A 23,745-nucleotide genomic window follows, 5' to 3' on the forward strand; every position below is an offset into this window, starting at 1 on the left:
CAACTTTATGCAAATGATGTGGAACTTTCGGAAGTGACCACCAATGGTAGTGAAGCAGTTAAGTTTACGTCATCACTTCACTTGCGTAAAGTGTATGGTGACCACACGTGCCATTTTCCAGAGATACCCTTTTTCCAAATTGTTGCAGACAGATGCTCGAGTCTGTCCCAAAATACGACTCCGGTGTGCCCTCGTGGACTCGCGTCAAGGATCCCTTAGGTCTGCACTACATGATGTCATCAAAATGTGGATTCTGAGGAAGTCCACAAGTCTAGATTGTGCCATTTGGGACAGGGCCAGACTAGCGCCCTGGCCAGGATTCGGGTGCGTGTCCTGGAAGTGGTATTTGTCGACCGGATATGTCATCGAGGTTCTTACATTTTTTAGTTAAAGGAACAGTATGTAGGATTGTGGCCAAAACCTAGTATAGCATGGTCACCCTAGTATAGCATCCCAAACAGCCGCTTATGACTTATCTATGCATAGATATCCATGACTAAGACAACCAGAATTAGGTACGTCTCTAGCGATCTCATTGAAAAAGACAACAAAGTATAAATGGTTTTAGCGGTAACAACATAAACAAACAGCTTTTCTGGACTAAATGTAACTTCTGGTAGACTTCTGCAAAAAAATCAATAACAACAGAGTCCCTCCAGAGTAGATTATTTCTGATAACAAGAAAAATGAATAACCAGTGAAATACATAGTTTAAAATCCTAACTAAAGCGTATCAAGCGTATTAGACTGAGGTAATGTTACTGTGTAAAATTAATGTATACAATGTTGGCTACAGATCCTTAACATTCTTGCCTGGCTGCCAAATCCGCACTGCGATGATCTATGCTCACTGTCTCTCCTCGTATTTTGGAAACCGAAACACACCAGTGGCGGCTGGTGGTGACTGCTCTTCCGAGGGGCGCAATTTCAAAATATGCGTTTGGAGTTGTGTGTTGCTCGTGTTTTAAAATATGTGTTTGTTGCGTCATGAACTATGTGCATCACGTGTTTTGTCAAAATAAGTGTCTGCAAAACCGTCATCAAAACCGTTTATAATAAAAGAGACGCTCACGTTCACAACATACACGCAAACTGAGAAGTATACTCTGATGACGCAGATTATATGAGTATCTGGCAAACGTGATGTCTTTTTTTATCATAAACCCTTTAGACACGTCTGCAGCAGGCACTTATTTTGACAAAACATGTGATGCACATAGGATCACTCGACGCGCCGAACACATATTTTGAAATGACTAACCACACACATGCCGGTCTACATACATAATTTGACGAACTTCGCATTGTGTGCCCTCGAAAAAAGAAGTCACCGGGTAGCACTGAGTCAGACAGAGAAACAAGCACAGATCGGAAGTTAACTTCGGGCCAGACGCGTCTATATCATAACTTTACACTCTATAGTGAAACACACAGCCATGTCATGTCTTGTGTTTCCCCAGTCTCGTACTCTTATTTTGAAGTTCTGTATTGTCACCGTCTTTCCTGTAATGTGGATGTTTCTTATTCTGGTTTATGATGTCTTCTTTGTTTTCTTGTTTTATTTTGATAAATCTTTAACTGCACTTGGATCCGCTGCCTCTGCCTGCCTTCATTTGTTACAATAACACGGTGCCCTACCAATAGGGACACATTTACATTTGTCCTCACACTCTAATGTCATCAATTTGATTTGTTTAATTGACTAGACAACCAAAGCATCCAAAAAGTACTCTTTTGTTTGTCAGTAAAGAGTGAAACAGCTCTCATGAACTGCTCGAGAAAAAAATTAAACAGCACATAACCTTTTACAGCCATTACAAAAACACATGCTTAATATTTACCAGCATGTAAAGTTATGTAAAACTCAACGGTTCAAAATAAACATCCTAGCGGTAAATGTACATTTAATCACTGTGAATGAAAAAGCATCTGTTCAAGAGTAAAAAAAAAACTACCACCAGGTGTCACTATTTGTAATACTATTAACAGGAATTGAATGTGGCGGCATTTTTTTTCAATGTAGGGTAGAACCAAACATGACAGATACTTCTCTCTTTTTTAAAACAAACATGTTTGTGTTAAGGTATTTCAGTTAGCTGCCTCTATGGATGGCCAATCAATTACTTAATTCCTTAGGCAATAAGCTACTGGACTCTTTTGGGACAGTAGTAACTTGTTTGAATGTGCTGAGCGAGCTTGATAAATCATGATAATCAGGGTTAAGGAATTACTAACAGATGTTTGTTTTTCACCCTCCTTTCTCTTCCCTGTCTACTCTTGATTTCTCTGTCTGTCTCCTTTTACTCTTCACTTTCCTCTTTTATGCTTGACAATGACACAGGCTGAGTGCTGAAACCCTGATCAAAGTTTCTGTATTTAAGTATGTTTCGTATTATGTGTATCTGCAGCTGGGAACTGTTTTTGTTTTGTTATCTGTATTGCAGCCTGGTCTATCTTGCTTAGCTAGCTACGTGGTGAGGGAAAGATCAATACATTGCTCACCTTTAATAATTCATGTCAATGTAGATAATGGTTTAGAGATGTTTGGTACTTCATAATGTGTTGCTTGAATATGTTTAGTTTTGTTTTGAGAGAATAGCATGCATTAGATAAGTTAATTTATATTATGCAAAAGAGTAATAATGCTTGACAACGTGTACTTACTGTAGGGTTTGGTTTAGGGTATTTGCATGGAGTTATGTAATGTGTAACAAAGACACTGTAAAATAAATTGGCACCACATGTGCTAAATAAATAAATGTAAACGACACACACACACCTTTGGCAATCTGGACTATTCCAACTACTATAATGAGGACCAGAGCCAGCAGCTTCCCCACAGTGAAGAAATCCTGGATTCGGGTTCCCCAGCGAACGCTGGAGCAGTTCACCCAAGTCAGGAACACTGGAAACACACACACACACAAAGCATTGTAAACTATTCACATAGTGCCAAACGTACATTTATAAAAAGCGTTTCCTTTAAATACTACAAAAACACACATATGCATTTACAACAGAGATACACTAAAATTAGAGTTTCCATCATGATACATTAGCGAGTATGATCCCCAAGACATTTTCAGTCTTTCTTTCACTTTTCGTTTTCTTTTTCTTTTATCAAAGATGTGTTTTACAAGTTTTGTGAGGAAAAATCAGATTATGGCCCAGTAATTAAAGCAGCATGCTTTTGCTGGCAGCACTGCGCAAATTGGACACATGCTCCATATTAAACAGTCTAAACAGTAGATGTGGCATATTTTACTACTGCAGACCAATACAGACCAGTTCATTCATTCCTAAACAAATGTTCAGCACCTGGGGTTTCCTCAGACTGTGGAAGTCCAGAAAAAGCATAGATTCTTACAGAACCCTCATCTATAGAAACCCAGACCTTCAGACTTAATATAACCTACAAAAAACTTACAGCATCAATATAACACTTTTAGACCTGGTTTCACAGACAAGGTTTAATTGTGTTTACGGTGCACAATATGTAAGGGATAATCCACGGCTAGCCATGCATTAAAGGGTTTTAATGCACGACGTAGAGGCGAAGAACCACCCGACGCGTAGCGGAGGGTGGTTGCCTCTGCGAAGTGCATTAAACCCTTTAATGCATGGCTAGCCGTGGATTATCCCGCTTATACCTTGGTTAATTGCCAAGTACCCCAAATGCCCCAACTGCCCTATTCTGCCCCAAATGCCCCATTCTGCCCCAAATGCCCAATTCTACCCCAAATGCCCTAACTACCCCATTCTGCCCCAACTACCCCATTCTGCCCCATCTGCCCAATTCTACCCCAAATGCCCCATTCTGCCCCAAATGCCCCATCTGCCCAATTCTACCCCAAATGCCCTAACTACCCCATTCTGCCCCAACTACCCCATTCTGCCCCATCTGCCCAATTCTACCCCAAATGCCCCATTCTGCCCCAAATGCCCCATCTGCCCAATTCTACCCCAAATGCCCTAACTACCCTGTTCTGCCCCAAATGCCCCATCTGCCCCAAACACCCAATTCTGCCCCAACTGCCCTAAATGCCCCATCTGCCCCAAATGCCCCATCTGCCCCATTCTGCCCCAACTGCCCCATTCTGCTCCAAATGCCCTTACTACCCTAAATGCCCCAACTGCCCCATTCTGCTCCATCTGCCCCAAACACCAATTCTACCCCAAATGCCCTAACTACCCTATTCTGCCCCAAATGCCCCATCTGTCCCAATCTGCCCCAAACACCCAATTCTGACCCAACTGCCCTAAATGCCCCATTCTGCCCCACATGCCCTGTCTGCCCCAACTGCCCAATTCTGCTCCAAATGCCCTAACTACCCTAAATGCCCCAACTGCTCCATTCTGCTCCATCTGCCCCAAACACCCAATTCTGCCCCAACTGCCCTAAATGCACCATCTGCCCTAAATGCCCAATTCTGCCCCAAATAACTTAACTACCCTAAATGCCCCATTTGCCCCAAATAACTCAACTGCCCCAACTGCAGCTCCATCTATTACTCTCTGACTAGGCTTTCTCAAGCCAACATAAAGTTTGTTCACAAACTTTAACCTCATCTAGTTTCTAACTGTAATCAAACTGTCTGGAACTACCTGTGCATTAAACGGTTTTAATGCACACCTTCCAGCCAATCAGAATCGAGGATTTAAACAGACCATGGTATAAAACATAATATTATATAAATGTGTTCTAGGATTGACTTTTCTCTATATGTTTTCACCATCATAAAAACGGGCTGATGTCTTCCTTGTCTTGTGAAGTCCCTCCTTCAAAAATACGTAACGAGATCAGATTGTGTAGCTAGTACAGTGTGTTGTGATTTGATAGCAGGTTAGCGCACATTGTCTGGAAAGGTCATGACAGATTGAGGATGCTGTGCTCAGAAAAGGCCAAACAAACTCCTGGAAGAAAATTAACAGTGTTTCCATGGCATGGCGATAAAAACAGTTTACTAACGCAACTCTCCTATTCTCCATGGAAGCACAACATGGTCGTTAGGCACAAGTTAGTCAAAAATTCAGAATATTGTCGTCATATACCTGGGAAGTAGAGGGCTGTAGTGCAAACCAGCCGTTCCTTGTAGTCCTTGAAAAGTGAATTCTATTAAGGAAAAAAACACAGTTTTTCAATATTTTACTATGTTCTTACCTCAACTTAAACAAATTAATACATACCTATCTTTTTTCAATGCGTGCACTTAATCTTTGTACAGTGCCTTGTGAATGTGTTAGCATTTAGCCTAGCCCCATTCATTCCTATGGCTCCAAACAGGGATGAATTTAGAAGCCCCCAAACACTTCCATGTTTTCCCTATTTAAAGACATGAGTTACATGAGTAGTTACACGATTAAGTATGGTGGCACAAAGTAAAACTTTTGTTTGGAGCCATAGGAATGAATGAGGCTAGGCTAAATGCTAACACATTCACAACGCGCTGTATAAAGATTAAAAGTGCATGCATCAAAAAAAGATAGGTATGTATTAATTCATCCAAGTTGAGGTAAGAACATATTTAAATATTGAAAAACGGTGGTGTTTCCTTTAAAGAAAATGTATCGCTTGGCATTGAACTTTGAGGTTTATAATTTTGCAAGTATTATTTATGCTCTAACAGCAACCTTACACACCAACTAAAGTTTGAAAAATTGGATCATGAGAAACGGCACCTTTAAGACTTACAGCTGGATTAATCTAAGCCCTGTCTGTAAAACTGTGCCTTAAAGTGCAAGATAAAAAACTTTGACTCCGAATAATAACACATCACACAATGTTGGTAATGTGAGCGCTATAAGGCACCGCTTATCTATACATCTGTATTTGAGTTTTGTGGTTCCTGTGTTCAGGCCAACCCAGTCTCACCCCATTTCGTCAATATTTGACGACACTTGACCATTCGTCATATGTTGACGTGAAGGGTATACCTTTCGCGTCATTTTTTGACGAACTGGGGACTTCAATACTATTACGTCCGTTGCATTCTCTTTCCTATTTTATTACCATTTGCGCGTCGGTTTAGGGTTAGATTTACATAATGACATCCCTACCCAAACCTAACTCTAACCCCAACGCCAGGTGACAACTGTTTCTAACCCCAACGCCAGGTGACAACTGTTTAATTTCGCGTACACTGTTTAATTTCGCGTACACTGTTTAATTTTGCGTAATCTAACCCTAAACCGACGCGCAAATGGTAATAAAATAGGAAAGAGAATGCAACGGACGTAATAGTATTGAAGTCCCCAGTTCGTCAAAAAATGACGCGAAAGGTATACCCTTCACGTCAACATATGACGAATGGTCAAGTGTCGTCAAATATTGACGAAATGGGGTGAGACTGTGTTATTCAGGCACATTGTCTAAGAGCTCCGGTGTAGATCCGGTACACTGAGGTCCGTCTCCAGGGCTTGACGGCATAGTATACACAGGCATGCTGAGGGAGACACTGGGCAAAGGGGAGACGGGTTACCCCCTCTCATCCATCAATGGCCGGAATTACCCGCCCACACATGCAAACACATGCGGGGCATCTGTCAGATCCCACTAGACAAACAGCTTCCGATGCCCCAAAACAAAACAGGGCCCACACGCTAGTTGAATTTTTGGCAGAAGCAAACAGTTGACAAGAGCAGCTCAGAGACTTCAAACCAACAAAACATCTAACCTGTTCATGTCCACATGTTGATCTGATCCTGTTACCTTCAGTGCTTACAGAATCCCTCTCTTCAGAATATAGTACGTCTTTAACATACTGTAATACTGTTGTCCTGTAGCTCAGAAGATAAGAGACCCCATAAAGGTTTTTAAGAAGACGCTAATACAAATGTGCCTCCAGTTTGGACCAACAGCAAACATGTAAAGTGCAACTGAGAAAAAGCAAAAAAAAAAAAAAAAATGGTAATAATAAAAATAAAACATTAGTGATCATCACTAATCCTAAACCTACATAGGGGGTTTCTTTTTAGGCTATGTCCTGTTCTTTCCAAGTATGTTTTAAAACAATAATGTATGCTGCACGTGCAAACAATGTTTTGCTTTTAGTTCAAGGTTATTAAAAAAGTAAACCTACAGAGCCGGTGTGCTTCAGTGATTTACCATGAGTGCAAAATCAATTAAAGTGCTCTTGTGGCCCAAGTGGTAGAGCATTGTGCTAGCAAAGCAAAGTTCATGGGTTTAATGACAGGGAACGCACATACTAATAAAAGTAATGTATAGATTGAATGCACTAAAAGTCTGCCAATATAAAAGCGTGTACACAATTGATTAAATGAAGAATATTAGCCTTAATAATAATAATAATAATAATATTAATGAAAACGAACTATACTATTGTAGTAATATAGTTTAATATCCTAACCCTTTACAGTTGTGCCTTATATAATGTGCAGTCATTTGCATATATATTTGCACAACTGTTTTACAACTGCTCTAACTTTAGCCAATCAGAATTCAGTCTATCTGAGAACTCCACGGTGTTTGGCAAGGCTTTGTTTCTTCTTGTTTTGGCCTTAACGGATCTGACTCCAGCTCATTCTGTTTTGTACCACAGTGCAGAAGTGAGAAAGGTTGTCCAAATGAAGTTAAATGAACACAAAGCTAATGAGAGAAGAATTCTAATGAAGTGCTAACAGCCGTTAAATCTGCCAAAATACAACCACTCACTCCAAACCCTAAAAGGGACATCCCTCTGCAGCTAATTGACCGATAAAGCCAACAAAAGACGCACTAAATACAGAAAGAAATGTGCAAAACCCTACAACTCTCTGCAGCCAAAGTCTGAAATAAGTGCTGAGCTGAAAGAATATTTTTAATAGCAAACCTAACTACATTACTTAAAGTTGTAAGAGCAGTTTGATTTGGTTTGTTTTATAAATAAGTGGAGCTATTTACAGTTACACTTAAAAGTGAATCACAAACACTAATGTTAAAGCAGGTTTTTTCCTGGATGTCTCTTCAGTGGTTTGGATTTACATTTCTTGTGATCATAAAGACTTAAAGACTTTGAAACTGTGACAGACAAATATATATTGTGTATATGTATGAATGGAAATTTTTTTTTTTATAGATAAGTTCCTTCAAGACCGTCCTGAAGATGGCTGAAAGAACGGTCAGTGTGAAGAAATAAAGAGCTCAGATGCAAAACCCTCTACTGACATGTTTTCTTGTAAAATGTTTTGTCAGACTCTTAGATTCCACCAACAAGCAGTATTTCTGAATGCCCTAAGGTTAGGATTAAGCGGATTTAAAACGAAAGTTTTTGACAAATGTATAATACATGGAGAGAAATTGATTAATAGAGTGCTGCAGGAATTACATATTTCATTTTAGAAATGCCGGTTCTATCTTTCCAAGGTCAATAGTTTTTTTTATGGGGTTTTGGTCAAACTCCTTAAATAAGATCTTGAGGTTAACATAAGCCTAAGATATTTTCACCTTTAATTCTATAATAATAAAACACACCAACAATACCCTCACTCATTACTTTTTACTTGTTCTAAAAAAGGGTGATTGCATTTCCTTATCAGGGAACATGTTTTAAAATGTGTTTAATAAAGTTCGAGAGACCGTGGTGTAGTTTACTTGTAGCTAAAGGTTAGCTTTTAATTTGTAGTAAGTGCATTTACACTTAAAAATTCATCAAATTTGTGTTCATCTGTAAGGATTACCTTCTTGGACAAAATGTGTAAGGGGGTGTGCACACCAAAGCTTTTGAACGCAGCTGAAAATGCCAGGCGGATGCTGACTGCCAGCTTTTTTTTAAGCTAACCGCTTTGGTTGCTATGATTTTTCTGCTTCGTTTATCAGTCGTTAAACGATGCTCCGGTTGGTTGTTGTGATATTTGTGCAATGCAAAGCGCTGGCACTGAGCGTGAAAAAACACCAGCTGCTGGCTTTTTTTGAAAAGCGCCGCCATCTTAGTCGCGTCCGCATTCAGGATGAGAGCTTACGCAGGCTACTCTGCTGCTGCTCTGTGCCCCCGCCCTCCAAATTTGTCATACGTCACTAAGAAAAGTGCGTACACTACGCTAATTCTCTCTCCTGAATGCGGACGCGACTAAGATGGCGGCGCTACCGGAAGGTATTTATTTTCGTTAATAAAGTTTTAAATATGGATATTTCTACAACAACACCGTGCGGATTACCCTCAGAAGACCTTTGTTTATCATCCTGGAGCCGTTTGGATTTAATTTGTGAAGGATGGGCGCACTTTTTTTGGACTTGAAGGTCGTGGACTATGGGTGGACCCCGTAACATTACATTTAATCAACTGAAAGATCTAAAACATTTAATAAAATATGTTTGTCTGAAAAACAATGGACATATGCAACTCGGACAGCTTGGGGGTGAGTAAATCATGGGTTTAATATCATTTTTGGCCGAACTATACCTTTAAAGAGCACCTACTTCATTGCTGAAAACATTTTTGTGTATTTAGTTTAATATAATGTGTTTGTGTGGTTTATGGTTAAAGAACACATTAGTTTCCACATACCGTACATTTTTGTAGCTCCAAATTTTACTCTCGTCCTGAAACGCATGAATTTGAAAAGCTCTGTGTCCCTGATTGTACGTTGTGATTGGTGTGAATATCTCTGACGTCAGCTGGAAATGCGTCGCTCCTTACTGTCTTTGAAAGATTCACGCACAATGCAGTCTAAAGCGGGAGGAATTATGATAATGTCGGTCTTCTCTACATCACCAATCCCAGAAAGTAAACTGTTGTCTACAATCTGTGTGTTTGTCATCATTTACTTTGGGATTTGTACCTTTTGCATATCATTAAAATATACTGATACACACTTATGCACAAAAGCAATCGGACAATTGGTGCTCTTTAAACACAGAGTTTTTTGCAATAATCCTGCAAAAAATATTTTTTATGCTGGTGACGCTTAGAGCAGTGGTTCTCAAACTTTTTCAGCGTGCGGCCCCCCTTGTGTACAGTGCATTCTTTCGCGCCCCCCCGAAAAAAAATGTATGACAAAAACAGTTAAAAAATGTAATATTTTAATTAAACAAAACATATTTAATTACACCTATTAGTGCTGTTGGTTAGTTGGCTTATATTTTTTTAGGTTTAATTACACATAATTCATGATAAATTAATGTATTTTATAAAATGTCATAAAACTGGGGCCCCCCGGCACCATCTCGCGGCCCCCAGTTTGAGAACCACTGGCTTAGAGGATCTTTGCGTCTGTGCTGCTCAAAGGTAATTTTTTTTAAATATTTTGCATGAACACTTGAATTACATTTGTCTGGGTTCTTTTATACTTTGAATGTCTGTATTATTTTGTAAGATTTTCACTTCTTTTCCAAACTTTCTTTTTCCCATTTTGATTCCCAAAGAAACACACATACTGCCAAAAAATATACTGTCTGAATGTACCATAAGTCACTTTGGATAAAAGCATCAGGCAAACGTTTTATTGTAAATGACACAGCTCTTCACACACACATACTGTCGGCCTCTTTTATAAACAAAATGATTTACTTGAGCAACTTTCATTCTGTGAGCGTTTGCAAGCTCATTATTGCACAAGGAGATTAAAGTTATATTTACATATCCAGTTAATTCAGTTTGTTGTGTTACGTGATGCTTTGTTTTGTAATATTCAGGTTGGTTAGAAGACACTGTTTCAGAGTCCAAACAGTGGTACAGGGGAACACTGTGTGTGTGTAATCTGACTTGCAGCAGTTCTTGTGACTTGTGACATTCATTCAGAACATTCAGCAGGGGAGGGAAAATGTAACACACACATTGTGTAATACAGGCCAATTCTCACCCTGTCCCCAAAGCTCAAACCAAAATCTTTAATTCCAATTAAAGCTATAAAACAAAGTGACCCAGTAGAGGTTTGTGAACAGACAAACAACAAACAAATGTAAACAATTGTTGTATATGTACTGTATCTTCACAACCCAAGGGATGTATTTTGTTTACATTGTCTAAGTTCTGGTATTTGTGTGTGCTGTGCTGAAACTTTGTGTAGAGTTTGTTTTATAGTTATTTATACATAATTTTTTGTGACCCTGCCTGTGAAAACCCAGCTAAAGTCATGTTTTATATCTGTTACTTTTTTCTACATAAAATAATCCTACATAATGTAAAGAACATTCTGTGAAAAATAACCTTGATGTTTTTAATAATGATTGAGTAAGGTAATGTCATGTAAAACCAATGACTGAAATTCAATTTTGATGCTCCGTATCTCATATATGAGACTTTAGCTTGGATTTCAAAGACAGGGTCACAAAAAAAGGCTTTAAAGACCTAATAAGTTTGTTTATGGGTAAACTGGTAGGTAGGTAAGTAAGGGAATGTGGCGGGAAAGAACATGTCAAGAACATATATTGTGCCAGTTTTCCTTCAGACATTCAAAACTGCTAATTAAAAGAATAAAATTCAGTACTCATTCAACAGGTTTACTGCCACTTTAGCAGCGTTCACAAAGCCCCGCCTCCTGCCCCTATCCGCAAATGAGTGTTGAGGTAACTGGGGCAACCCCAAACAATACACAATACTGACGCCACGCCCACATGTTCCGGTGCCTCAAAGCCTGGCACCATTAGGGAGCCTGACACGACGTAGCGTGAGGGTCAGGTGCCCATATAATATGACACAGATACCAAACCCTTACTGCAATGTCCTTCACCCTACAAGTATGTTCTCCTTACAGAGGTCAAACTGTGTCAGCGTGGGTTTACTCCGGGTACTCCGGTTTCCTCCCATAGGCCAAAAGCATGCAAGTTAGGCAAATTGGAGATGCCAACTTGTCTCTCCCCCAACATGTGTATGGATCAACTTGTCTCAATAAAACTTGTGTATGGATTAACTTGTTCTTGCCATGAATATAGCGTAGATGCTGGAATGGCGTTAACAAATAAAGAAAGAAGAAACTGTGTCAGTCGTGGCTTGGTGTTCTAGTCTAGCATCCTTTGAGAGGACATACAAGGTGTCTGTTCCTAAATAGAGATTTTGGCTTTCATAACCCTGCTTTTTGGAGTATGACTATTTTATAGTCCTAGTTAGCTGTTCTTCAGGATGGATTGTGGAAACAGTCGCCAAAAATAGGGATGAACACTGCAACTGTGCATGCACTGTCTAGTCAACTTACATTGACACACTCCTATAATTCCTTCCTATGAGCCCCAATCCAGATCTGACAGGACCAAACCAGCTGAGTCACGGGGCTGCTCAGAAACAAACACATGTGCAAGCACACGCATTTCGCTGGTCTCAACGCGGCTGGTTCAACCCTGCTATTCCCAAAATATCCAACTATGAATCCATCAGGGTTAAGGACGGGGATCAAGATTAAATCTGATCTGATGTAGAGTATAAACAAGAGGAGAGATAGACGCAAGTCTATAATGAATGTGTATGTAAAGGATTAAACTATGCAGGCTACGTCATGTAGCTTATAATTAAGCAACACTAATGTCAAATTAGAGTTGAAGTGTGGATGGTGATCACAGCTTCATGCGCTGCTGGCTGTTGTGGGTTGTACTCACAGACACAGGTGGTTGCGAGGAGTCGGGTGGCAATGTATGGAGGCAGGCAGTTTGGGAAGGCAGGCTGGAGGACATAGTTAGAGAAGGTAAGTGCGATCACAGCCAGAGTCGTTGGATACATGATCAACACTGCACTCCAGAGCAACAAAAACCTGTGAATACGCACATAACACACACTCAGTCACTGAGACACACATCTTTATTATCACATTTACACAACATACACAGTATTATGCAAATAAAAAAAACATTCAGAGTAGTGTTGCAACAGAGCGTGCAAGTAAACACATGTAAATCCCTTGGGGAGAAAAAAGCCCCTTGGCACAGTTGTTATACACACAGTGAGTGCGTGAGTTTGTGCACGTGAGTAACAACAGACCTACCCCACCAGTCCTCCAAAGATCTCTGTCACATAGGAGTAGTCTCCACCTGATTTGGGAATGGTGACGCCAAGCTCTGCATAGCAAAGAGAACCCAAGGCACAGATCCCTCCTCCGAGAACCCACACAATGAGAGAGAACCCAACACTGCCTGCATGCTCTAGAACCCCCTTTGGAGAGATGAAGATCCCTGATCCGATAATGTTCCCTAAGAAAAAAAAGAAACACATACAACCTAAAATTAAGTGAATTATTTGGCTGAAAATGTTTAATTCTGTCACTGTTTACTCACCCTCATGTAGTACTCACCCTCATGTAAACCTGTATGAACTTCTTTATTCTGTTGAAAACAAAAGAAGAAATTTTAATAAATGATGGTAAGCACACAGTTGTGTGGTTATCATCATATAATAAAATATCTTCATTTGTTTTTAAGAGAAGAAAAAAACTCATACAGGTTCAGAACAACATGAGGGTGAGTAAATATTGAGAGATTTTTTTATTTATTTTGATAAGTAGCATTTTACAAAATAAAAAAAAAATTTACACACATTTTTATTCCCGCACAAACCACTAGACCATTACTGACCATCACATATAATCATTAACCTAAACAGGGCTCAACGCAAATAATTTTTTTAACTGGCCCAAAAAATATTTCAGTGTCTAATTGTATACATATACAATTTAGCTATTATTTGTTAAAACAATTGACAATTTTAAACAAACTCTAATTCTGAAATTTCACAATACCCGCATCAGGGTCAATAGTTCTAGGTATATCAGAAATGGAGAACTCATATCACAGGAATCTTGTTGTAAAGAAGATAACAAACCAATATTAATAAACAGTTTTATTAATATGCTGTTTTAAAATGTCTCTCAATGCACTTAAAATTCTCTTCATTCAAGTTATTTATCCGCAACCCTTTTAGACACCATGCACGCTATGTGCTTTCAGCTTTTCTCATGAGCTTCAGCCTGGAAACTGACGGCAAACTGTGCAAAACATCACATCGCATTTTTTTGTCATGTTTTACCCAAGTTAATATCTGCTTTCAAGATTTTAAAATATTATGTTTTTGTTTGGCCTCATAATAGAGGGCGCTGCCGCCATCTTAACGTCTCTTTGCTCTACCAGCCGATGTAACACAAAACACATGCAACAGTGTTCACAACAACCAATGTGGTAGGAGAAACCTCATGACATTGTTGAGAAGTTAATGTTCACAATGCTTTAAACGTGTCTCAATGGTAACATTGCAAAAGAATGCATACGGACAAACGGCCACAGGCAGAAAATATATTTTAATGACTGAGAATGAAGCACTGGCCCAATAGGGCAAGTGACAATACTGTTTACTTGCACGAGCGTCTCTCACGCTGACCCCGGGGCAGTCCTTAATGTTAAGTCCTGCTAACCAAAACTCTTGTATTTTATAACAGTACCACAAAGCATTTATTAGGTCTCCATTCACTCGTTTAGATCGTCAGCATTTAGCAGAGGTCTTCAAACCAAATTTAAATAATGCATTTGTGGTCCAAAAAAGCAATTCAACATTACAAACCAAATAAGCTGTACTTCAAGATTTCTTGAAATAACTTTAGAGTTTTGAAAAATTCTGATCCACTTTTCATCACTAACTGGAAGATTTAAATCCCTATTCCAGACTACTTTTAGAGCTGACTGGAAACTAAAGTTGCATGATTCTTGCTAAAATGTGAATCACGGTTTTTCACCATGGGAAATGAGTTTACGATTCTCTCACACAATTCTCTTTTTTTTTCTTTACTAAAATATTTATTGCACCCAAGCGAAATGTGCTACACAGGACTTTCAGTTGCTGGACTTAAAAGCAAAAGTCTCAAAACGGTCTTAAAAGTTTATTTTCCTTAATTTAGACCCCTGAAAGCTATTTAACATAAGCAATAGAATAGAATGTTTACATTAATAAATAAAAATAATTAACATAGTCGGAGCCGATGGTGTAGTGGATGGTGCTCCGACACAATGTGCAGACGCACTTCTGGCGAGCCGAGTTCGAATCCCGGCTTGAGGTCCTTTGCCAATCCCACACCCCTCTCTTCACCCTATACTTTCCTGTCATCTCCTTAATTACTTTCTATCCAATAAAGGCAAAAAATGCCCCCCCACAAAAAAATGAACATAGATAGCACCTGTGCTTTTTGTACACTCTAACTGGCCAACCGTAAAATTTAAACCTCAAAGACTCTTGGCCAGGAACACTAATTTATCAACATTTTGAGGCTTCAGGGAGGAATGCAGGCATGGCACAATGTTCCCCCTGTGTTAAAAACCCTTTTCTGATGAGAAACTTGTGGCAGTGATACAAAGGTATTTCCTTGTCTTTTTTCGTAACCAATATTGTTGCATCGTCACTCTTTACTTTTTCTCTTTTGTGTTAAGATTGCCGTTCCAAGTAAACCAACTATGGGTTTAGGTCTGCCACCTTGTTACATGTCACACGAGTGATAGCGGAATGCCGCAAATAAGGATGAGAGAGGAGAGAATCGGGTCCGATTGGTAAATGAATACTGGTTTGGTTTACAGTGTGACCAAGTTTGACTAATATAGCATCTTGGATTGTTGTAAAGTAAATATGTGAACAGGTGAATGCAGCATCTAAAAACATAGAAATACTGTACATACAAGTAAATCGCCGTCATTTAGAAATAAGATTGCATGTATGTATAAATCAAGATCATTTTGTCAATTAATCATGCAGCCCTACTGGAAACTATACCCCATCCATTAGTAATCTATTATACCACAGGCCTGTTGAATACTTTATTCTGATTGGCTGAGAAGTGTTCCATGGGTGTTGATTATTTTTCTGTAAACCATAGAACCTTAGCCTAAAAATAGGCACTACAAGTGCAATGTTTGTGGTAACTGTGGTATACAGTAAGCGGAATAATTATGAATAATAATAAAAATAATTGATGATGGTCCTTTAAATTATTTGAAGCATATGTCTCAGCTGTAAGTACACTCTAAAACCAAACGCTGCTAAATAGCACTAAAAGTGGTTCTTGGCTCGTAATCATAGAGGAACTATTTTTAGTGCTATATAGCACCTATGAAGAACCATTCGGGGGTCATACAGCACCACTGTAGCACCACATATGGTTCTACATAGCACTATATGGTTCTACACAGGTGCTACACAGGTACGTTATCAGTACTATATGGCACTTAAAATGGTTCCTCTATGATTACGAGCCGAGAACCACTTTTAGTGCTATTTAGCACCGTTTGTTTTTAGAGTGTATCTCCAGAATTGTGCCTCATTTAAACTAAAAAAGTATGGAATAACTGATTGAATGTTTTCTGTGTATTGTCCTGCTGCATATCCCCTAACTTCAAAGCACCCTTCTCTACCAATTTCTTCCAAACAATATTGATTTTCCAATATGCAATAAGGAATTCATCCCAATACTTGCAGCCATATTCAAAAAATTATAAATTCCAAATATTCTGGCAATTTTCTTTTAAACTAATTGAGGATGTGATATAATAGGATGAGACTTTACAGTTTGAGGTAGTTTGACTGACAAGCATTACAATGCTGGTAGAGGTAACAGAATGGCTTGCCCTCTCTGGAGGGGCCCTCTCTGGTGGAAGGGATCAATGTGCCAAATGTCTCAAGCTAAAGACATAATAGCAAAACAAAAGTTTAGGAATTCCTAATCCTCCCTTGTCAGATGGCTGTTGCAACTTGCTCATATGTAACGGAGGATGTTATTCCAAAGAAATAACTTGACTAAAGCCCTATTCGGACGGGATTAGTTTTACGGGGATAGATGGCGTAATGTCATTTTACAGGGTTCCCACACCTTAGTTAACTTCAAATTCAAGGACCTTTCAGGGACTTTCCAGGTCCAATACCCTCAAATTCAAGAACTAAACGTGGGAACAAATTTCAAGTGAGAGCAAGGTTATATCGTGTTACCTTTTAAGATACATTGTTACAGTTCCCTTTCAAGGGAACTCGCGCTGCGTCACTGCGGTGACACTTGGGGACGCCTCTAGGGGTAAGTGTGTCTGAATGTGTATATCAAATTCAACCAATGGTGAGGCTTAATGAGGCTTATATTGCTATCTGAAATATTGCCAAAGACGGTGATACAGGGACGCAGGAAGTATGGCAAGGGAAACAACGCGTCTTGTTCCCTTTCTCAGGGAACAACAGTTACATAAATAACCTGAGACGTTTTCATGTGTCAACAACACTGTGCAAAAAAGCATTTTGGTATGAATCAACATTCGCACACAGAAGATATAAGCAATTAAAGCAAACAGTTTAGCACGTGTGCTTATAAAGTCTAGAATTTTATGATATTATCCTACACTACACAGGGAATAATATGGGTTTACCAGAAAACTTCTTGCATAAAATAGATTTAAGCACTTTCAATGACCTGTATCTATGTATGTATATTTTATTGAATTATTTCCCCACAGATTCATGAACGTTCAAGGATTTCAAGGACCTGTGGGAACCCTGATTTTACCACAGGACATCTGTAATATTGATGGTCAATTCGCACAGGATTAGAAATCTTAGTAAAACATTCAGAAGTGGGAGAGGTAACTCGATTACGCAGTGCGTCACCTCTCTCGTGGTCACGTGCGCATTACCTTGCTTCCTGATATCACATGTGCAAACAACATGAAGGAAAACTCGAAACAATGTGTTTAATTTCAGTTTGGGGAGAACGTCAGTTTCAGAAACAGTTTGTGCCTCTTGTGTGACTTTTTTTTATAAAGTCTGTGTCGTGGTATTCAGGAACTGACTTGCCACTGACTTGGTTTTCCGCCTAGAACGCAAGTAAATGCTTCTTAAAGCGCTTTTATATTTGAAAGAAACCCACAAAATAACAGGAAAGGATGAAATTTACGTGTATATTTACAGCTGGTCTATTTGCACTGGATAAGTATTAACTGAGGTAATTTCTCCGGACCTTTTACAGAAGGTAAAATATCGCCATAATCTTTACTGACATTGTCCGTAAAGCTAATCCCGTACGAAATAGTACTTAAGTTATCAAATTGTATGAAATACTGCAGTGGTATTTCTACTAGAACTGATTGAAGTAAATAGTTATTTCTTGGAAGGCAGTACATTTTAATATCACTTACTTTACCCCAATAAGACAACGTTAATGATGAACATCTCCCTATTATAAAGTTTATGTTGTAATCGATCAAATTTCACTAAGTGACTATAAGATTGTGATAAAAATGAATACTAAGATAACGTATACCTTGCTTTGGCAACTGTCCTGAGCAGAGGGAGGAGACAAAAAAAGGGAGCAGACTGAAAAAAAAACATACACGTAGGGCAAAAGGCTGTCAAAGGGAAAGCCCCTGATTTGGACCAGTTAACTTCGTAGTACGAGAATTTGGAGTATGAGTTGATTACTTCTAATAGACATGGCACAGGCTTTTGATCTGAAACATATAAATGTCATCTGCATACAACATTAGTTTGTGATCTGTGCCTCCAACAGAAACCTCAGGAAAATCTGTACTTGTTCTTATAGCTTTCACTATCCCTTAAACAAGTAAGTTAAGTATTTTAAAGATATTATACTGTATTTCATTTTATACTGCATTGAATGCTTGGGGATTTTATAATTTGGCATGAGAAGGAAATATGTGGCCACCAGGCTATAAAATAAAGGATAAGTCTTATAATTAAATTAAAAGATCATTTTTTCATTGATTTCAAACTTTGATGGCCATACTCAGTTAGTATTAAAGATAACAAGTTTTCTTTTACATAATGTTTTTTACATGTAGGATGATTTTATGCAGACAACAGTAAATCACAAATACCCCCCAATCTCTGTTTCACCCATTTTTTTCCGAATTACACTGCTTGGGATGCACTGCAATAACAAATTGATCCCTACTAAGTCATAGTTATTTTTGTGCAACACACTGTGTCCTAAAATCCTCCCAGCAGCTGTCAAACCCCTGCTGTAAAGTCCTGGCGAATGGACATGATAAATAAGATCAACAGTGTTACAGTCAACAATCACTCACGAGAACAAGATTAAAGTCCAGCATTCAGTAAATGCTCTTCAGTGGAGATACTTTTCAGATTTCTTTTTGCAAATTGTCCCGAATAGGATGTTTAGTGTGTGAATGATTACGCCTCAAGAAACTTAAACAAAGTGTTCCTATTATAGAGCCCACAGTCTCAGTAATGATCTGAAGCAGCATTATGTAATACAGTCCTTATGTTTTTCTCTTTGTTTGTTGCCGTTTATTATTCTGCATAGAGAAAGAGCCAATGAAGGCATCAGAGCAATGAGGACAGGACTTATTCATTTCAGGACTCTGACCTCACAAACACGGCAGAATAAAGTTCATGGGATTATGGTACAGCACGCTTGGCTTGGACTGGCCCTAAATCAGTCCAAAAGAATGTCATATTTGAGACTATTGGCTGATAATAATGTCTGCATGGGTGATTAACAGAAGTATCATCTGCCTTAATATCTCCATTGTGTCAGTTTTTAAAAAATCTGAGCACTGCATAAGCAACGAGTTTGAAAAGCATTTGACTTGAGCAATTATAGGAGACGGTGATGTAATATTGAGGCATTAAAACTTAGTTGTCCACATATTTGTCATAATTAATACCCCTTTACGTCTAATAGTGGGTTGTATGAATATTTAACAAATTAAAAGTACTGATAAAGCTTGTAAAGCTCAATTGGTTTCTAATACTGTCTGTAAAACCTCAAAACTCCACCCGCCTCCTCAGGGAATGGAGTGACGCACACATTTTGGAGCATCTCTCCCCTAAACGTGTGGTGTCTGCATGTTTGTAATGCAAGGGTAAATAAAGAACTCATTCTATGAGCATGTACTGTGTTTTCTTTACTCAACAAACACTATTGGCTTATGTTCATGTATTTGAGGAGCAGAGAAGTTTATTAGTCTTGGACTGTTGTCGAGTCACATAGACAATACTGTCTAGTCAAGTCTTTCAAAACATGAGACTCAGGTGCGCTTGTTCTAATGATGGACATAACACAAATTTGCATGGTCAAAAACAGTTTATCCCCAACTGCAGATTGATTTTGGTAAAAATGTTTGACACATGCAAGTGTCTGTGATATATAAAAATACACTATCAACTTTGACAACCAGTGTTTAAGAATGAATGAATGAATGAATGAATGAATGAAGGATTTGGAGACACAGTAAGAAGTTTTGCTCCAACAGCGACAAGTAAACACCATAATATCCATCCGAAACACAATACACTGTCCCCTGCCCACTCTTTTTGAAAGTAAAGGGTGTGCTATCAATCACTGATAATCAAATTTTGTGCTTACAATACTAGGGTTGTGGATTCAATTCCCAGGGAACACTTACTGGTAAAACTTATTTCTTAACTTAAAAATGTATATTGCTTTAATTACAAGCATCTACCAAATTCATAAATTTAAAGAGTTAAAAATGTTTTAACAATTTTATTTAGTTTTAAGTTTAAGATGATCTATTATTGTTATTATACACCTTTAAAATTATTTTTCTAAATGTATAGTTATCAAATGTTTGTTTTATACACTTTAAATCCAACTATCAACAAAATACATGGAGCGCATTTAAACGTATTTTTATTTAATTTTTTTGGTGAGGCAATCAAAAATGTTTGAAAAACTGTATTTACATGCATAAAAATGTTGTTTAAATTATACAACTTTTCCAAGCATATTATTTTTGACTCTATATATGCATATGCATTGCATATATTTTTATTTAAAAATATTTTTTTTAAAGAATAATTAAATGGTCTGACCAAAATATATTAAGCCATTATTACAGGCATTGCACGATTCATCACTGGCTTTGTCTGCTAAACAACCACAAAAACACGACAACCTTCACTGATTAATCTTATTTAAAACAGCGCAATAACAGCAATCGTACTTTACGAACCAAGGTCATCAACAATTAACAGTTTACATTCCTGGTTAAAACACAATGAAAACAATGAGTATTGGCTGGGGTGAATATCTTGCACACAAATTGTTAAAATGTGATTTTAAAATAGCCTAAAAAGGGGAAAAAAAGTTTGGCTTGCCTAAAGTCTGCTTAAGCATTGTGTATTTTCAATCTCTGGATGCTATACGTGAAACAAAATCACAAAATTTCAGTTGCTCTTCACTCTATCTGTCTATATATATATATATATATATATATATATATATATATATATATATATATATATATATATATATATATATATATATATATATATATATATATTATATAGACATTATAACCTTGTTGTATTTGTAATCCAGTGTTCTGTTAAATACATGATATGTCAAGATAAGTACACATTACTTTGTTTATAATACAAAGAATATAACTTGTGTAAACTGGCAGCAATACATGAAAAAAATGCTGGTTCTCCAAAGACCCTTTTAGGCAAACCTGTTCTTTCTGACCTTTTATTTGTCTGCAAAACATTTACCTTTTGTGCAACAGAAAGGTTCAGTGGATGTTAAAGGTTCTTTATGAATCTAAACAGCCAGACAAAGAACCTCTTACCCTTATTTATAAGAGTGTAAACCTAGGATAACTTGAACTTTGTAATCTTATTTACTGTATAAAAGATGTGTTCTTTGATTTGATTCAATGTTATAATCGGCTTTTATGGTGGTTTGGAGAAAACCATGTGAAGAAAACAGTTGTAGGAGTGAGTTGTAGCCACGTAAGCGTGGCATTGGGTTTCTTCCCTATGATGCAATCTGCACTGAGATTAACTATGTGCTGCTAAATCTCCAGTACAGTAAGCATGGCAGGAAACGGTATGCCAGCACCGCACACAAAGCCTTTCCTGCCGTTATCACTTGGACTGTGGCCCTAATAACGTATACGGGATACGTCATGATATACATTAGGACAACAGTTATGAAGGTCACGGTTACATCTCGTAACTTTTAAATGCGTTATTCTTTGCGAAACTCACGCGACAGATGTGTCTGGATGTCATGCAGAACAAGACCCAGACAAAAAAGTTAAAAGAAGTAACTTAACCGTGATATAAAAAAATCACCAAGCGCACGTGTTTGCACATCTATTACTGTAAATATGATGAAACATCTCACCTATAATTATGGCGCAGGCGCTCAAGAGACCGATTTCTTTTTTAAGAGTCACTCTGTCCTTTGATCCACTTTGGTTTCCTCCCGAATCTAACATCTTCTGTTGCTCGGTTTTCGCGCAGTTCCTCTGGTTCGTTTCGGTTCCATCCATTTGTGCGGCTGTTTAAGAAAACTGCATCTGTATCCGCGCCCGGTCTCATATAGCGACTTGATGCAGGGCTCACCGTTAGCGCATGCGCAGAGCTTCAGACTGCCTGCCTCCACACACAGAGCAACAGGTTAGTTTTCGCGCGCTAACAAACACCTGCAACCCATGCAATCGCAAGTGTGTTGCAACCACACCCCGTTATCAAGCGCCTGTATTTTTAACCCTTACTATAACGATGAGTAATAAATAAACAGTTGTCTGAGTTCGGCTTTGAGATGTGTTTCTCAATGTTTACAGATGGTTTTATGTGGGTGTTAGACTTGTTGAGCAGTAGCCTATACAAAGACTTTCTACCCACAGTGAATGTAATATTAGTTCACTTCTGTTCGTTGTTTTAAAATAAAGTAGCTTATGCCTTCATCTATGTATGCATTTGTTACGACCCTATTGACCTCAAGTTTGGCGCTGTTTTGCTACAGTATATAAATTCATCAGAAAAGTTCCTTATAATAATTAAGTTGTAAATGTCTGATTATAATATCTGGCGGAATTGAGCCGAAATATTACTTATCACTAGTCCCAGGTATTTTGTTTGTCATGTAGATATCACAAGGTGAAGGTGAGTTCAGAGCTATTTTGCCCAAATGATGTGGTTACCTTAAAAAGCTAGCATATATGATCTATTTATTATTTTATTCACAGCATAATTCCTACTGCTCCATGTGTGTTATATCTCAATTTTGGAAAACTAAAGATATTAAGTTGAAGCTCATGTATACCTTGAGTATTGCATCAGCAGCACAAAAGGTCACGGGTTTGAACTCAGAGAACACATACTGATAATAAAACAATTATACCTTGTAATGCACTGTAAATGTATTTTGATAAAAGTGTTTGCCAAATGCATATGTAAATTTAAGCATTTGACTCATAGAGTGGTTCTGATAAGTAAGTCAATCTGCCCATTTTTCACATTTTCTGCCCTGAATGTGGGTTGAAATTTGTGTGAAGTATTTGAATATGCAAAAATGCATTATGGTTAACAGTAGATGGTAGATTAAAACATTAATAAATGAATATACATGGGGTGAAGTAAGTTGTATTAATTTAACATGAAGGGCGTTGCGGAGATTTCTGCAGAATTCTGAAGACTCAGGTTCTGTCTGGGCCTATAAATAACACATTTTACCCCTCCCACACCCCATTCTCCATAGTATACACTGTATGAGGTGATCTATCATGAGCAGGACATCCCAATAGATTTTGTTTATTGAGGATGTGACCCGCTTGAGACTATTGAATGTAAGGTGATATGACCTCCAACGGGGGGTACAAAGACACCTGAACAACCAATCATTCCCTTCTTCTAGCATGTAACTCAATCTTGGTTGTGACATCACAGCCTGTGTTTAGCACAAAGAACAAAGATCGCTGGCAGCGTCCATCTGCATTGACAGATGTACACACACACTGCTTATACAGGTACAAGCTGTTTATCTCCACACAAAGCACTTGTATACTATATGCATGTC

General features: G+C 38.2%; 1 protein-coding gene across 1 annotated transcript in view; it reads right to left on the reverse strand.

The window, feature by feature from the left end:
* The window catches only part of slc7a10a (solute carrier family 7 member 10a), a 26,522-nt gene extending 4,144 nt beyond the window's left edge, over positions 1-22,378 (reverse strand). The window contains exons 1-4 of the mRNA XM_065289527.2: positions 22,069-22,378; positions 12,910-13,114; positions 12,527-12,678; positions 2,780-2,905 (exon numbers count right to left, since the gene is read on the reverse strand). Of these exons, the coding sequence (XP_065145599.1) occupies positions 2,780-2,905; positions 12,527-12,678; positions 12,910-13,114; positions 22,069-22,216 (631 nt within the window). The 5' untranslated portion in view covers positions 22,217-22,378. The remainder of the gene's footprint in view (positions 1-2,779; positions 2,906-12,526; positions 12,679-12,909; positions 13,115-22,068) is intronic.
* Positions 22,379-23,745: the final 1,367 nt, after the last annotated feature.

Source organism: Paramisgurnus dabryanus, chromosome 2 (assembly GCF_030506205.2).
Source record: "Paramisgurnus dabryanus chromosome 2, PD_genome_1.1, whole genome shotgun sequence".
NCBI lineage: Eukaryota > Metazoa > Chordata > Actinopteri > Cypriniformes > Cobitidae > Paramisgurnus > Paramisgurnus dabryanus.